Below are 18,216 nucleotides of genomic sequence, written 5' to 3'. Positions count from 1 at the left end.
TGCTTTAACCACCAAGATACTATTAATAATTTATTATTAAATTGTCCTTCAAACACATCAGGAGCAGAAAACTTCTTGAGATTCTGTACACCCAGCAGACAATCACTGCACAAGAATAGCCTTAGCCTGCTTGATTGCCATAGGACAGCAGTTACAGGGACTCTACCCATTTCTGATCACCAAAGAAACTGTGCTGGTTCTCCTCAAGATAACATGTTGAAACTTCAGCTGAACAAAATATTATGGAACTCAACAAACCAGAAGGGAATTGCCAGGATGAGATGGCATTCACCTTGCAAAAGAACTCCATGGCAAAGCAAGGATGAACTGAACTAGCAGCTGTGAGCAACCTGATATCTGAGAACTTCCCTGACACCTGCAAGAGTATGGAGTGACAAAAGCCGTGATATTTTTGGGGGTTTTTAAGTTGTTTTTTTTGGTGTGGGTTTTTTTTGGTGTTTTGGGTTGGTTTTTTTTTGAGCTGGTTGTTATGCTTTATTTTTAAAAATAGGTTCCATATAACTAAGGTCTGTAACATCAGTGCCTGCACTAGGCAAATTAATACACACTGTAACAATGGATGAAATGAGCTGACACGTGAACACCTGTGTCATGCTGGGGAACAGACAGAATGGTTTCTGGAAGAACAATTTTTGCATTATGCATCTCTTAGAAATCTTGTTAATGGTAGCTGCACATGAATATGGAAGACCCTATAATACTGAGGAAAAAACATTCTAGAAATCTAAGCAACCCCAGGGTAGGAACAAAGATCCTTACATCCAGAGATAATTGGTTTAAAGGCAGGAGATGGTGGGTAGAACTGATCAGCTCATACGGCAGAAGACAGACATCACTGGAGGCTCATGTTCCCTGGGCCACAGTGACTACTGAGGAACAACCCAGAAAGAGAGATGACAAAAGTCCACACGCACTCGCATTATTTAGTATATGAAAGTACTTAGAAGTGTAAGCTAATCAAGGCTACCCTGTCTTTTTTTTGTCTTCTTACAAAGCAATTCGGTCACTTTATCTACCTAACAGTGAAGATGACACACCAGCACCTCCCACATTCAGTTGTTCTGCAGCTCATCAGGATACAGCTGAGCAGCTCTTTTGGCATAGCCAAGAGTTCAGTTAAGGCCTTGGAAACATGAGAAGCAAAGTGGTTCTTCCACAATAGCCAAAATAATTACACTGCTACCAAGGAGCATAAGGAATTGTTTCCACTGCATGAAACAGGGCTGAGTTTTCTTTCACAATCCAGGGCCACAGATACGTAGGACAGCACCCCTTTACCATTTGCAAATCTTCCACTGTAATCAACTAGACATTGTATTGAGAAAAAAATCTTTACTGATACACAGAGAGGTGTAGAGAAAAGGCTTCCTTGCTTCTTTTGACTTCCTATTTTTATGACCTGTGCTACCTATGATCTCTCAACACAGCAAGTTTAACATCAGCCCAGAGTTTATCTATCAACACAGAGCTGTCCAGCTACTGATCAGTAGGCATCAGAAGTGGGAGACTTCCACACAGACACTGCAGCATCCTTCCCTTATTTCTAGAAGACCCACTCAAATCCTTCAGCACACTGCCTGGGGGTTACTGTCTGAGCCCAGAAACACTGCTCTGCTGATAAAATCATGTTGGGACAACACTGTACAGGTGTTTCTTCTAGCCAGCCTCCTCACAGGACTGTTACGAACTCTTCATGTCTTAGAGCCAGCCAGCTGTGTAATGATCGCTGCATTGTCTGACTGCCATCTAAAATCATGCTTACATGTAAAAACACCTGTCAAATACGAGGTGATCACTTATGGAATTACCTATAAGCATGAAAGGTATGTTACAATACATCCCAAACACTCCCATACTGTCATTGTCAGGAACTGTGTGTGTATAAGCAACATAACACACTGAAAGGAGCAAAATCACATGCAAGTACCACACCACAACTGTTGCACCTCTATGAAGAAAAATCTACAACATTTTCTCCCAGTGTAGGCGTGTACTTGCACTTTGGTAAAACATGTTCTTTTAAAACATTAAAAAGCCCTGTGCCAATATTTATCTGAGCTTTGGCACAGTTTATTCCTGTTCAGCTTCAATGAAAAATAATTTGTCAGATTGAAATTCAATTGCAATAAAGTATAAACTCATGTCCTGCATCAACTTAATCAAATCAGTTCTGAGTTCCATTGCTAATGAGGATCAGCACTCTCAGTTTTCATATCAGTTCTGAAAAAGACAGGAAACCATGACTGTGACAAAATGATGTTGAAATTGCTAAAAAAAAAACTCAAAAAAACCCCAAAATTTGAATTTGAATCTTGGAATACTTCCCCAACCATATACCCATCTCATCATTTGGACCAACTTAGTTCCAGGTAGCACAGGGCCTGAATGTAAGCTCCAAGAGCAAGTGAGGGGTTTTTATCCTCCTTTTCCTCCAACAGGTTATCACGTGTAGGCATTGGTTTGTTAGTGTGAGTTTTTTGTTTTAACTTTCATTACGTCTTTTGAAGGATCAAGTCTTTCCATCTGAAAACGTGGCAAAATACAACAAACATCTGAAAGGAATTACCAGGGATTTGAGGAAAAATATGAAGCCTATTTTAAGAAAACAACAATTTAAGCTATGCATTGTTAAAAGTAAGCCTGTCAGCTGCTCATTTGCTCCAGAGCTGCAGAGGTTGTCTGAAAAAAGCACTGCTTTCACATTATAAATGAGAGCACAAATCAGAAGAAACATTCACTAACAAGCAAACGGCATTTACTGGGCGGCGGCAATTGAAGTGCAGCAACACAATTGTTTTCCCTTTGATTAGGAACATCATACTACAACCGACCTGGGGAAAAATTTAGGGGCTGTGTCCTTAAACACAAGCTTGGACTTCTCACTCTTTCAAGTCCTAGACATTTACAAAACAGTGAGCGAAAAAAAGGAAATTTGTTGACCAGATGTGGATGAAGGAATGCACTGTAACCCACCCCAGGGTTTGATTCTCAAGAACTACAGATCCTTTCTCATCTTGCAGCAAGGAAAACAGATCATTTTTTTACCCTTCATGCTCAGTGGTACCCCAACAGGGAAAAGACAGCATTTTGAAAGCACATTCTAATGTTTAGTTTAATGTTAGCTTATTCAATAGTGCGTTAAGCACTTCTGTTACTTTCCTCCTTTATTTTTTGTTTCTAAATTGAGGGGTGTAAAAATACAGCCAGAAAAGGCACTTCAGTGAACACAGACCTATTGTTGCATTTTTCCTAGCAACCCATTCATAACTACTATACCTCTCTATACATGTATGATTTTTGACTTAGTCTCCAAGATGTTCTGAGCTGCCTTTCCATTACATACCATTTGTAATGAATTGAGAGTTTCCTCTTTTTTGTGTTATTCATTTAATATGAATTTAGCTCATTTTAGCAAAACTTTCATTTTGCTGATGTCTTTTTAAAATAAATATACTGTCCTGGTATATTTTCTACACTTTATTTGCATGAGACTTATTGTATTCAGTTGCTCTATCAGTATTGCTAACCACAATAACAGGTTGTAATATCCTCTCCAAGTTCTCTCCAGGCTGCAAACACTTTGGGGGAATGTGCTATTTTTCTTTTTCTTGACTACAATTATGCATTCAATAATTCTTTTATCAAGTAGTATAGAGGGTCTTCGTTAGCTACACTTTGCATTCTCACTGTGCCTTCTCATGCTGTACTGGCAAAGGTTGCAGATAAAATAACTAGGATGGCTAAATAAAGAAAAAGTAGCATTTAATTACAAAGGAAGTATCTATAAAGAACTCTATTGTAACTCTAAAACACCTCTCAGGAATATATTTGATGACACAGAATTTTACACCTTATAGCAAACAAATGTTAAAACATCCACCTCAGCTCTTTCTAAGCACCAGATTCCAGAGGCTAGCAGGAACCAACAGGCATGCCTGGATGCTTGATGAGATGCCAGCTGAGCTCCCCCATTATTGTCTGGAAAGCAGCAGAATACTTTAAAGGCCCTACCTCTTAAGAGGAGAGTCCATTTACAGTTACACCAAGCAGAATGCAAGTTACCCCCAGGGTTATCTCAAACCTGTGAAAACTTGCAACTCCCACACAATTTATGCCAGAGAGCACTCAGCTTTTATTTATATGGTCCTCACCCTTCTCCTTTTCTACAACAGAAACAACTCTTGGCAAGACCCCAGCAGGGAAGGAGTCCCACAAGAACAAGAAATGGCTGTTTGAAGCCATTGGAGATCACATTTATGGACACTCTACTTCAAGAGAAAATTGCCATAAATTAACTCCCATTGTTTTTTATCTAGGCAGTGAAATATTATCTGTCCAACTCTCTATTACAGTGAAATAATTTCCAGACACACTGTTCCAATGGATAAAAAGTTCTAAAACAACCATAACTATTATGCATAAATAAGGCACATAAATAAATCGCATTTCAGTTTCCTTATTTGTACTTCAAGGAATGAGAGGAGACAGCAAAATTTTCCCATAAAGTCAGCAATCTAATTTCCTAATTTATATAATCTGCATTTCTTAATCCACAATTCACATAATAGAATACATAACAGTAAATACTCAGATTATATATTACTAATCTTAAACATAGCACCATATACAAAATGAAGGAAAAAAGAGAAATCTGTTTGCAAGAGTATCTGACCCCCAATCACCACAAAGTCACTGAGTGGCAGCCAAAAACACTGAGCCTGGCAAATGGGTTTCTCTGCAACTGTAACAGTACTGAGCTTGGTATGTGAACAGCAGACTTCCACTTTGTCAGGCAAACAAAGTAATCTACCTTATACAAGAAGGTACATTTACAACATTTAATACATTTCCATATTTGACAAAAATATTTGCTTCAAAGTCAGTCTTCCAAAAAGCGCTCAAAAAATAAGCATATGCCTCACTAGTCCTTTAAAACTAGTCTGAAGCAGCCCTTCTGCCCTATTAATGCAGAAAGTAGGCATAGGGAGATTACACCAAAAATTTTTCCAGCTTTACCTCCAATACTGCTAAAGTTTATTACCTTAGCCCCTATCAGACCATCAATGATTTATATATTTCTTCACTTCCTGAAGAGAACTGTCTACCTGTCCATATCCACGGCCTCAAGGGATTACCAGAACTCCACTGTCAAGGCAAACCTAAGACTGGAACTTCAAGCCAAAGATCTACTCATGTCATATATTATATACTCCAAACCAACACTTAAACCATTCACCCCTAACTAGCAGAGAACTACTATTTGATTATTTAACAGTTATTCCAATAAATCATGAACGAAAAATAAACACTGAAGTTAATTCTTCTGGAAATGTGGCACACTGCACCAAGATGAACTGTCTATCTCAATATATCAAAGTGGTACCACCTAAAGATCACAAAAAAAATCCATCCAGTAGATTTGATGCAAAATACTTTCTAAAATCCTAGCCAGACCCTTCAATTTTTCTCCATAAAAGTAAGCTCATCAGAGGCTTAAATCAGAGGCCAACTCGGAGAACTCATCTCCTGTCAAGAAGTTTCTCTCTCTCATTTCTCAGGCAGAAGTGAGAGACTGTTCATTTATGTCACTCCACACCTTTCCTCACCTGTTTCTGTATGACTTATACCCCAAAACCCTGGCACACTTCCATCACCTGCCTGGATTTATTGAAGCTACTTAGATCTCAGATCCCATACAGTAGGCACAAGGCAGGCATTTGAGGAGAAGAGCAGGGAAATTAAGCCACTACAACACCTTCTAATCCTCAGTTTCACCTGAAACTCATCAGCTGTAGCCATCCCAGTGACCTCAACACCAGCAATGTCTGTTCACTGGCAACAGAGATAGATCATGATCAATTAGTGCAAATCTGGCCATGTTCACACCAGCAACCAAAACGGGGTGGCTGCATTTCAGCTTTTTTTCAGAACAGTCCTTGGCCTCAGCCAACTTCAGTGAATGTAGACCAAAATCACTACAGAAACCATTCCAATAATTTAACAGTATAGTAACTGTCAGTTACCCCAAGACAGTAACCAACCTCCCAGGATGAGAAACCTTCCCATTCTACATGGAAATATTGTCAGCATCATCTTAATTCTCAGCACACAGCGCTCACCTAGTGGTCTCCTACAGACCACTTGGGTATTCAGTTCACCATTGCAAAAATAAAAAGTGAAACTATTGAATATTTTCAAAATTCATTTCTAATAAATAAAAAAGTCTGAAAGGTAACACACAACTATAACTTAATGTTGCCACCTGATACAATCACAGGGCTGTGCTTTGAGCCATCCGGATACAGTTACTATTAAGTTTTATTGTTTACACACACACACAAAAACCCCTACGAATTCCTTGAGTTTCTAATGATTGTTCAGGGAACTGCAAGTTTTATTATCATCCAAAGGTACTCTCAGTGAATCCACCTTAATGTAGCTGCTCCCTTACAAATACACATGGCTCCATACGTGCACTCTTGGATGCAAGTAAAAACAGCCATTCTCTGCCAGTCAAAACAGTGCGGGAATAAAGGCTATTGAAGAACTAAGACCAAGTACCAAACCCTCTGACACTCCTGAACGCAATATATTTAAAGCCTGACGGACAAGCAGATTCCATAGGAGAAGAGAAATTTAGGGAGAATCTCCCCTCAGCACAGAGAACGGGAATGTACAAGAAGAGAAACAGCGCCATCTACTGACAACACCGGGGTACTCATAAATGACAGCTCCTGAGGAATGGGACAGTTTCTCCATGCAAGTCATAATCTAAAGGTACAGAAAATGTTCCACGAACCAAGCTGTGGCACAGAAACGTGGCATTACGTAAGTTTTTTAATAGCACCATTTATTTGACAAACTTGGAAGTTTAACTCTGAGCACCACAAGAGCTGTAAACGATGACCAGGAGTTAGCCAGTCCCTCTACTTCTTCAAGGCTTTGCCCTCTGCCATCCATGTCCAAACTGATTGCCTGATACTAAGCTACTTCCAGTGAAGTATATTTGTATCCCCTTGCTACACAGCCTATTCCAGTACGCATCTCTGCTTTCATAAAATGTTGCTAGCACTCAAACCAAACATTCTCTTGACATTTAAGGTCTGTATTTTTAATCCTGCTAAAACTGCACTCCTCAACAGCCCTTTACACAACTGACTGCGACTTCTTCCCAGCCTCATCAGTCATTCCCCATTATTACAATTTACAGACTATCATTCTTCCCTCTTCTTGAGACCCACTCCAGTTTGTCCACGTCATTATCTAAAAACAAGCCACAAAACTGGATACAATAGTTCAGCTTGGCCTTTCTGATCAAAGACAGAAAATTCGTTCATTTATCCTATGTGCAGTAACAGGTTATGAAGCTCATAAAGCCCAGCTACGGTTCATATCTAGAAAACCTACTACTGTTTTCTAGACTGTACCACTTATTTCCCAATGAAAAAGAAGTATTAGACTCCTACTCTTGAAAAGTTAATATTTACTATTACTTACTCACTATCTTTGCATGCTTAGCCAAAGCAACTTTTTTTTGGACACTCACCTCAAGCCACAAACATTTCTATCCTCTTGCTTCTCTAAGTCTTTAAGGTACCCTAGACAAGTCATTTAGGATAAAATGTTTACAGTCATGATGACTGGAAAAAAAAAAAACAAAAAAACAAGAAAAAAAAAGGAGTCTTCCCCAAAATACATTTCATCTAAGCCAAAGCTAAAAATGGTGTCATCTATAAGCTTTTAAACGTTAAAACCTGTACAGGTTTTTAACTTGGATATTATAGGGAAGAATGCATTTTCAATGCCTTGCATTCACTTTGTCTACGAAAGAGTCATTTTAATCTTTCCAAGAACTTGTATTATTTTCAGATGTGCTTCTAAAGAAAACGAATCAACTTCCTGTCCTTAATACTAATCCCTCTCAATGAAGTAAGAACCTTATCAAATAAAAGTAATCCTAAGTCAAGAGCAATCATATTTTTTTCAAGTTTCATCAAAACTTGCAGGCTTCCAGAAAGGACTGACAGGGATTTTCAATACAAGAAAATGCACCACTGTAAGTACATCAGTACATTTTTCTTTCGTTTAGCGATTTCAGATGGACTTCTTGGGTTGATTACCTACAATCTTTGAATCCAACTTAAGTTTAAAACATGTTCCAAATGCCATAGATTAAAATCAAAACATTTCCTTTGCACTTCTGAAAACTAAGAATTTACTCCTCCTGCTCCGTTTTCAGAAGGTAACCTACAAAATTTGGTAAGAACACTACCCTCTGTCTGCCACTTGCGTCTTCTGCCAAAAGGGTTAAATGCCCACAACCCACCTGCAGCTTCACAGCAGTTTTTAAATAACAGGCACTCCATTACTACAAAAATCTCCCACATTGAAGATCCACTAAAATCTAACAACAAAATAAGCACCTGAGTGCTTATTACTGATTTTAGTTCTTACAATGACTGTCTCCGAACTGGTTATACTTTGCCACTGAGTTTCCAGTATATGACAGACAATTTTTCATTATTAAAAGTAAAATCTGATGTCCATCTTCCCAAAACTAGACAGAATTTCACTTTTACAGCAGTAATGCATTATATATATAGGATATAAATCTCACCACTATCGTTTCTTACGTTAGTCACCTTACTCACACATTACACAGCTAATACAAACAGGTCTGTATTTGGCAGTACACTGTGTTGTGTTACATTTTGATTAAAAACATTTCAGGTCCTAAAAGCATCAAGAATCACCTTAAGCATAATTCATATAAGCTTAATTCCTGCTTGTTTATTCAAGGTTCCACAATATTGACCAATGGAGAAAAACATATTTTTCCCAGAAGCAGCAAAGCAAAACAGCCTTGTGAAATCTCAGCAAGCCCTCCACTCACTTCAGTGGAACACCAGCCTCTCTCCCTGACTTCACAGGCAAACCTATCCTCTTTCAAGCCAGGACAAAAAAAACCAAGAGCATGAGTAATTTCAAACAAGGCACTTGCCTAGCAACTGTAATTTGGCTATTTAGGTGTGGTAATTGGACAAAAAGTGAGGTGAAAGAAAGCAGAACATGAGAAACAAACTGGTTGGTTGTTTTTCACAATCAGCTGTGTCAGGTTGAAGCATTTACAAGGAAAAGCTGCAATTAGTGACAGGACAAAGACCACTGGTGATGACATTCTGGGTAGAAGGTGCTCAATACTGTGCAGCCTTACAGGTTTTGTAAGAGATAAGCTAATGCTGCTTTGCATCCTTACTGAAAGGACTCAGTATTAAAAGCACCGATGATTGTGTTTAGAGATGAAAATTCTTGGTAGACTTCATTAATATATACAAAGACAATAAAATAATAGGGATAGATGAATATGGCACTTAAGAACATGGTTTAGAGGCAGACTTGGCAGTGCTGGATTAACACCCGGACTCGGTCTTAAAGTTCTTTTCAAACCTAAACAATTGTGTGATTTTCTTACATATTGGAGAAAATCAGGCATTGTAAAGACAGAGTCAAAGCAAAAGGCTAGGAGTAAAGTTTGACTCAAGCATTAACTTGCCTCACACCATCAGTGCCAGCACGTCATATTGATTTTCTGTGTGCAAACTGATCACAAAGTTCACGCTTTATGACTGAACATTCACACACAGGCTGCTCTTGGCCAGAGCCAGGCGCAGAGCGCGGTACCTCATGTGCAGGATGCCGATGAGGGTGGCGGCGAGGTCGGAGGACATCCTGCCCATGATGCAGCAGCGGCTGAGGCAGGCGAGCAGGCTGGCGGGCAGGCAGGGCAGGAAGTACACGAGCTGCACCAGGCGCCGCTGCGCCTCGGCCGGCAGCAGCACCAGCGTGCCCTCGAGCGGATCTGCAGCACACAACGCACGGTCAGCACGCGCCCAGACACCCCGCCTGCACTGACCAACGACCTCAGCTACTGGCTGACATGAGGACATTATAACCAACATCAACGAGGGGGGAAAAAGGACAAAAAAAAAAGGCAGTACTAGCCTAGAACATAGGAGGCCGAGAGGGGAACCTTAGCTCTCTTTACAACTACCTGAAAGGAGGTTGCTGCCAGGTGAGGGTCAGTCAGCCTCTTCTTCCAGGTAACAAGTGACAGGATGAGAGGAAATGGTTTAAAGTTTTGCCAGGGGAGGTTTGGATTGGATATTAGAAAAACTTCTTCACTAAAAGGATGGTCAGGCATTGGACTAGCTGTCCAGAGAAGTGCTAGTATTACCATCCCTTGAAGTGTTCAAACACAAGTGGCACTTGGGGACACGGTTTAGTGGTGGACTTGGCAGAACAGGGATACTGCTTGGACTCTATGATCTTAGAGGTCTTTTTCAACCTAAATGATTCTGTGATTCTCTGACACACAAAAACTGAAGCTTCCAGTCTAACTAGTTGCTAACTTGAACTAAAGATCTCAAATCTTTATACTATCCTTTAGTAAATGGCACACATAGTTCATTTTAACCTTTATTATAGGGGACCAAACCAATCTGCAACCCTGCCCCCCACCCAGTCTTTACGTTCACCTAGGAAACAACAGGATTTTCCACCTATAGCAACCTGCCAGCCAGGTGAGGGACAAAACTCCTTGTGCAGTAGTGTAAAAGTCTTACCGTATATTCGAGCAGCAGTGGCTTGTAAACTTTGCAACAATTCCTTGTTTGAACGAGAAGCAGCAGAATGAATGATATCAATGAGCTGATTGGAAAGCTCAGGGTTCCTCAAGCCAAGCAGAGCCAGTTGCTGAGGTAAGCCAGCCAACCAACGAGATAAAACTTTACTTCGACTTCTAAAGAAAGAGGGAAAAATCAATTGGAGGGGGAAAAAAAAAAGCAAAACAACAAAAAACCACAAAAATATCTGTTCCCATTCTTGATTAAGTTGCTTTTATTTCTCCTTTCTGGCTCAAACTGAAACAACTGTATGGACTAATTCTATCTTTCATAGGCTAAAATTTCTATGTCACTCAGGCTTTTCAAATCAAGTACCATTTATAAACCAACCAAAAGCATTTCATCAGCTTACTACCAAAGTGATGATCACAAGAAAAAAAACCGCCAAGTGTAAACCAAGAAGTTCAAAGTAGGTCTCTGAAGATGTCAACAAGAGTAGCATGATGATGATACAGATTATTTCACTCTCAAAGACCTGTCAACCAAAACCTTTTCAAGGAAATTAAGTACCCATGACACAAGAGAGAAGGGCCTTGCAAAGAGATGAACTGTTCAACAGTAGGAAAAGCCTGGAGAACAGACAACTGAAGTGGGTGAGTTGGAGGTGGGCTCAGAGATCTCAAATCACTTGACATGGAAATAGTGGATGGGAATAAAACATTTGATTCATCTTCCCACAGATGGGAACAGATGCTAGTATCAAATGAAGCTAGAAGGAGCCAGGATTAAACAAGCAAAAGTAAGTTGGGTCTTGACATAGCTGAGCTTTGTCACTCCTTGCCAGAGGATGCTGCAGTTGCTCTTGATTTAGACTGGTCCAAGCAATTATGAGCAAAGCTCATGATACAGACATCCACTGAGTGATAAACACACAGAAGCTCTGCACACTGAGGAAGAAGAGGCTTCAAATGATTGGAAGCTTAGAGTATTATGTAAAAGTAATTCTTGTCTTCTTCCTATAGCATCTCACATAGGTCAGTGCTGAAGGCAGATTGTGAGGCTGAATAGCCTTTTCAGACCCTTACCAGTATATAAATGCATATGTGCACACACACACAGACTATATATGCATAAATACACACAATGACCACATGTATGTGTGCAGTGATTAGGTGAAGATAACCAAAGACAAGATAACCAAAACATCAAGATGAAACTTAATTCTGAACCATGTAATAAATCAGTCAAGTTTTCTTTTGTCCACAAGGCAGCAAGCAACAGGCCAAAAGCTCTTACTTTATCCTTGAATCAGACATACCTAAAAATAAACTAATTCATTAAAAAGTTCTGGAAAAATGCTCCAATGTAAATTCTGTTTCTCTTAGACTATTTTTGAGAAGCTTCTGAGAAAAAAAAAAAAAAAGAAGAATGAGGAGAACAGTCAGAGGAGGGCTGAAGGAGCTATGACGTCAAACTGAATAGAACAACATGAATGTCATCCAGGAGCTACCGAACAGTCCACATTTTCAAGAAATTAAAAAAACCCCCACTTGTTTCTAAAAGAAACAAATGGATCAGTGTAGTACACAAATATTGTGTTGTCTTCAAATGTCTTGTCAGACGTAAGTGTAGTCATACTTTTTTGCAAAGAATTTTTGAGATTTCATTCTTATGTTACTAAAAATGTCACAGATCCATGTAGAAGACTAAGAGGAACAGCAGGAAAACTACTGCTATTTGTGATGCCTAAAGATAGAAAGTTAAAGCTTTCCAGATAGTCATATGATCACATGAAACTGAATGAGGTTCTCCAGACTTTCAGGTAAGTACAGAGAACAGTGGTTATATAACCTCAGGGAAACTAGTCAGTATGAAAAAGGTCTCTTTTTCACTCTGTGTGAAAAGAGGATGAAAATGGGATATTCCCAAGCATTTTTTCCTTTTCTTCATATTCCCTACACTTTTTATAATGTTCAGAGCATAGCATTAGATTATTTCTGACTGTAGATCTAATTACATGTACTCAGGCATTACCACAACAGAAGATGTAACAAAGCAAAGGAGCTGTAGAAGGGAACAATTTTTCCAAAGCTTGACTACATTAGTGGATGCCAGGACTTCTGAGAGACCTGAGGTTTGATTTTTTTTTAGTGGCAGAAACAGATCACGTCCCCCAGAAAGCCAACTGTGTCTCAGGCTGCATCAAAAGCAGCGTGGGCAGAAGGTCAAGGGAGAGGATTCTGCTCCTCTACCCTGCTCTGGTGAGACCCCACCTGGAGTGCTGCATCCAGCTCTGGGTCCCCAGAAATAAGAAGGACATCAACCTGTTGGAGCAAGCCCAAGGAGGCCATGAAGATCATCAGAGGTCTGGAGCACCTCTTCTATGAAGACAGGCTGAGAGAGCTGCTGCTGCTCAGCCTGGAGAACAAAAGGTCTCCCCAAAGCGTTAGAGCTACCTTACAGTACCTGAAGGGGACCTGCAGTTCCCAAACGAGCCAGGATTGATGCAGCCTGATTTGTGTTTAAGGTTTTTGTGGTGCTGGAACTAGATGACTTGACTGAAAAATACTTTCTGGAAAAGTTAAGATTTAGAGATAATCTCGACACATCTGATGAATGAAAAACTGTTGTAACAGCATTACATAGAGAGAATAATCTCCTCTTACTACATCTGAAGAAAGTCAGATATCTAAGAGCTGCCCATGATCTAATAGACACCCCATGATGAACCAGGAGCCCAGAAGGACAGTTTCTTAAACCTAGTCTCTTTAGAGGCACACCCCTAAAACAACAGAACCTTTTTTTTGAATAAAGTAAGTCAGAAAGGCTACACAGCCACTATCAGAACACCAAAAGGCACTAAGTGCTCATGACCTCAGGCTGGAAAAAAAAAGCTCATGACCTCAGGCTGGAATAATGGAAATGCTCCATGGCTATAGCTTCACAACCTTGACACATCCACTGACTGCCACACAGCCAGTAACAATAAGCTTGTAGCAGTGTACTTCAAGCTAAAATTTACGTCATTAAGATCTATCTAGTACTTATGCTAAGACAGACAACTAAGCTGATACATCTTCATCTCACAGGGAACACAAACTAAGTTTCAGTGAGAAAATAAATTCAGAATTAAGTTTTATGACATCTATATATAAATTCAGTATTCTCACTCCTGATACCAATGTACTATTTTGAAATGAGAAAGAATAAGCCGCCCTTTTTTTTTTTTTACCTGATTCTTTGTGTTCTCAAATCTTCTTTTTGGTAAACTCTGCTAAAAAATTTCAAAAGCAATGTACGGACTGGAAAGAGTAGATTCCTTTGCTGGTATAGCATATATACTGCTTTTATCAAGGGTTCCGTTGCTACTGGAAAAAAAAAAAAAAGTAGTAATACTTCTTAATCTTCTGATTTTATACATGAACACACACACACACACAGAGCTACAATCTTTACCTTCAATTGTCTACATTGAATTCCACAAGGAAGTACCAAAATGTTTTAAAGTAACTACTGGACTAACTTCTAAACCATTGAAACAACCCTTTCTTGCGTGGCTTATGAAAGAGCCAGATAGAAGAATAGCAACAACATGCAAGTGAAAACTTCAGAACTTCCTGAAGACAAGACAGTGCACGGGTTGTGAGGTACCTGAGAACAAATAAATTCCTGGTTTCCACAGCGTTCTTCCAATCCTTTCCCCCTCAGACCAATCTTTACTCTTTTACTTCTGCTCCCCAAAACCCCACTGTCACAGTGCCTTCAGTCCTCTCTGTGCTATCCCTTTCTCCCTGCCACACACACAAACCTCACCAGCTCTCCCTGTCTCTGAACCAGCTGGCTCCAAGTTACACTTGCTAATTAACCAGAAAATAAGTACCTCAAGAGGCTGCTGGCAAGACACTGCAAGGAGAATTGCTAACTCCCCTGCAACCTTTCCTTCTCTGAAGCTCTCATCAACCATGTGTTATCACCAGACTTAAAATAACGTAAGAAAGCTCTGTCACTGTGATGAAATTGGCTAAAACCAGCCAGCAAACACAGAACTTACTGTAACAGACTGAGAAACAGACCAAACATTTTCTTTGGAAACCAGACTAAAACACTGGATGGAAAAATTAACAAAGCATGGAAAAATACCTGAATTCAGAGAAGACAAGCCTGGAAAGAATAGGAAAGCATCTGAAAACTTAAGCAATACATGAAGGGTATGAGACTTGATTCAGTTTGTCTCAGAAGAGCTTGTGGTCCCAAGGAATTCAATCCAATTAAGGCATACTTAAGTAGCAGCAATCACTTCATTATCTTCATAAACCAAAGCTGAGAAACGTCTGTCTTTTCATCCAGGTACACAGATCAGTCTTAGTAAGTTACATGTACAAAACCAGATAAGGTATTGTGTTCCTCACGGGACAGAGCAGCTGCTTCTGCCCACAGAGACCAACAAGAATGCTCCATTCTAAAAATATCCAATCAGAGCCCAGTCTTTGTCTGTAAAACTCTTACTCAACTTCAATATATGGGGATTCTTACTAAAAAGCACCCTACAAAAATCACCTGAAATGGCATGGTCACGTGCATGATGCAGGAGTCATTCAGAAGCTGAAATCTAACATTTTTCAACAGAAAAATAAAATCCATTCTAATATTCCATGTAACTAAGATATATATTATTACATTATTTTCAATGCATCAGGAGCATAAACTTACTCAATTCACACATTCTTCAGGTGAAGATTCACCTCAGACAGCATTTTTTAATCAGAACGCTGGCTTATTCTTAATTGAATAACAATTACATCTTTATCTAGTTTATAGCTAATTGACAAACTCAAGTGAAAAAATATGAAAATAAATAAATATTCTAAGTAACTAGAATTCTCACTTACTTCCCAATAACTCTGTGGCATGTTAAGTAAAACAGGTCCTACTATATGAATTGCTCCATGTGAACAGCACAAGTTTGAAAATGAAAGCACTTTTAAAAGGTACTCTTAAAAAGTAATACTTTAAAAGGCCCACATTGTACAGATGTCCAAAATGCAGCTGAAGAACTCATTAGTTTTAAAATACTTCAGTTTTAACTGGCACATGTCAAGCCTCCTTCTGAAGTGAATGAGTGTGTTCTCTTTTGTTACATGAAGAAAATTTATCAAAAACACAACTAGCAGGCAAGCTGCTGTTGAAGTCATACCTGAGAAATCCAAGAAAGGAGCAGATCTCCTAATTACAGAGAAGTCCCAAGTTTGATCTTAAACAATGGAGATAAATCTTCAGACAACACAGGTACAAGCTCTTCTAGATGTCCACAGAAAAAGGGGGACGTGCATGTCACCGGAGCATAAATTCCTACTCAAAACAGGCAATCCGGAAAAATTGATCCATGCTTGTGCAGCATAATGCACAAGAGGTTCACTATGGTTTTATTTTATCTCTTTTTCATTAGTTCTTTTGGTTTTGCTATGTAAATTTACCCTCTTTTGATTTCCACTGTGCTCCAATTTTGTCTTTTTTTTTTTTTTTTTAGGGCAATGGCTCGCTTCTCACTTTCTAAAAAATACATACCCTTCCAGGCTTTAATCTCAATGTCAAATAGTACATACAAAAAAAATTAACTCTTGAATTTGTTTAAAACCTATCTTCTGCAGTACTATCTGAAACAATATGGAGTTCAAAACTTCTAGAGAAGCATCAAAAAAAAAAAAAGATAAAATCAAGGAAGGAAAGTTTTTCTTCCATATAATCACATAATGGTTGAAGTGGGAATAAATGATTCTGAGGTCGTCTGCTCCAACACCCCTGCTGAAACAGGATCAGCTACATCTGGCCACTCACGACTGTGTCCAGATGGCTTCGGAGTATCTCCAAGGCTGGAAACTCCACTATCACTGTGGGCAACCTGTGCCACTGCTTGGTCACCCTAACAGTGAAAAGGGTGTTCCCGATGTTCAGACAGCATCTCCTGTGTTTCAGTTTGTGCCCACTGCTTGTTCTGTCACTGGACACCACCGCAAAGAGCCTGCCTGGCTCCCTCTTCTTCGCACCCTTCCTTCAGGTATTTATATACATTGATGAGATGCTTCCCAAATCTTCTCATCTCCAGACTGAACAATCCCAGTTCACTCAGCCTTTCCTCACAGGAGAGATGCTCCAGTGTCTTCATCATCTTCACAGCCTTTTATTGGACTCTCACCAGTATGTCCATGTCTCTCTTGTACTGGGGAGCCCAAAACTGGAGACAGTACTCCAGGAGTGGCCACTCCAGTGCAGAGTAGAGGGGCAGGATCACCTCCCTCAACCTGCTGTCAACACTCCTAATGCAGCCCAGGACACCACTGGGCTTCTTTGCCATAAGGGGCCCATTGCTGGCTCTACCTGGACCCCTGGTCCTTTTCTGCCAAGCTGCTTCCACCTGGTCGTCCCTCAGCATGTACAGGTACATGGGCTTGTTTCTCTCCAGGTCCAGGGCTTTGCACTTCTCCTTGTTGAACCATCAGCCCATTTCTCCAGTATGACAAGGCTTTGTTTCCTCTACAGCTCGTAGATTAATTACGATCTGACATCTAGTCAGATTTTTAGTACTGAACAAGGATTATCTTGAAGAGATGAGATGAACCATCCACACAGATACAGCTTTATGAGGAAACCAACTCCACACTGAAACTTTACGGGATCAGCAAAAAAGATCCGTACTAATTATTTTTTCACAATTTCACTGTAACTTTTTAAAAGCTTATTTATTTTCTGGACTCTTGAGGAAAATTATTGCACTAAAGTGGCTGCTTTGGGTAGAAAAACACAAGCCGTTACCCACTATTTGGTAAAAGTTTGGCAAAGTGAAAAAAAAAAAAAAAATCAACATTTCATTACAAAGAAAGCCCTGAAGTATCTGATTTAACAGTTTAACTACTGTTTGGAAGCTACTTTTCTGAGTAGCAATTCCTCTGCTTTAGCTCAGGTAGTGTGACAGGCTCTGACTTTGGATTATTATTTGCATTCAACACAAAGCTAAATTTGAAGTGCAGATGAGTAGTTATTTCCTTTGTCACCAGGGACATGAGAATAGACAAATTCCCAATTAAAATGGATTTGGCAGGAAATACAACTAACTGTCAAATATATTTGAGGGACATTTGACATCTTTCCATTTTACAACTTTAACAACTGTATCTGTTGCTAAGGGCTTTTCTATAAACTATTTGGATGTGGAACTCATTTTTATCAGACTGGCAAAACATAAAAGACTGCTGCCACTTTTCGGTTTACTGAAAAAAGTCCTTTCTTGAAGTCCTACATCCAAGGTCTCATTTGGAATACAGCCAAGCAGTACTTGAAATCAAAGAAAAAGGCAAGCTAAAATATTGTATGGTCCTGCAAGTCAAAACTGGAAATGTTTTCTCTTGGAAAAGGATTCAAATCAAACATTGGAAAATACTCAACAGCAGCTTCCATCAGAAGTATCTTGGCATTACATATCATCGCAGAACTAAAATGGTCATCTTACAGTACTCAGGAGAGTCTATCAGCTGTGTTAATGACTTTAAATAAATATTGGGATATTAAAGTATCATGC

General features: G+C 39.5%; 1 protein-coding gene across 5 annotated transcripts in view; it reads right to left on the bottom strand.

Moving 5' to 3' along the window:
- The window catches only part of TEX10 (testis expressed 10), a 55,762-nt gene that overhangs the window by 23,494 nt on the left and 14,052 nt on the right, over positions 1-18,216 (bottom strand). For 4 of the 5 annotated variants that reach the window (XM_032120199.1, XM_032120218.1, XM_032120206.1 and 1 more), the window contains 3 exons: positions 13,876-14,011; positions 10,644-10,819; positions 9,703-9,880 (listed from right to left, as the gene is read on the bottom strand). In XM_032120199.1, coding sequence (XP_031976090.1) covers positions 9,703-9,880; positions 10,644-10,819; positions 13,876-14,011 — 490 coding nt within the window. The remainder of the gene's footprint in view (positions 1-9,702; positions 9,881-10,643; positions 10,820-13,875; positions 14,012-18,216) is intronic. The other variant, XM_032120225.1, reaches the window with a different exon arrangement.

This window comes from Corvus moneduloides, chromosome 1, assembly GCF_009650955.1.
Source record: "Corvus moneduloides isolate bCorMon1 chromosome 1, bCorMon1.pri, whole genome shotgun sequence".
Lineage (NCBI taxonomy): Eukaryota > Metazoa > Chordata > Aves > Passeriformes > Corvidae > Corvus > Corvus moneduloides.
The sequence above is the reverse complement of the archived record's forward strand: the minus strand, read 5'-3'. Positions and strand labels throughout refer to the sequence as shown.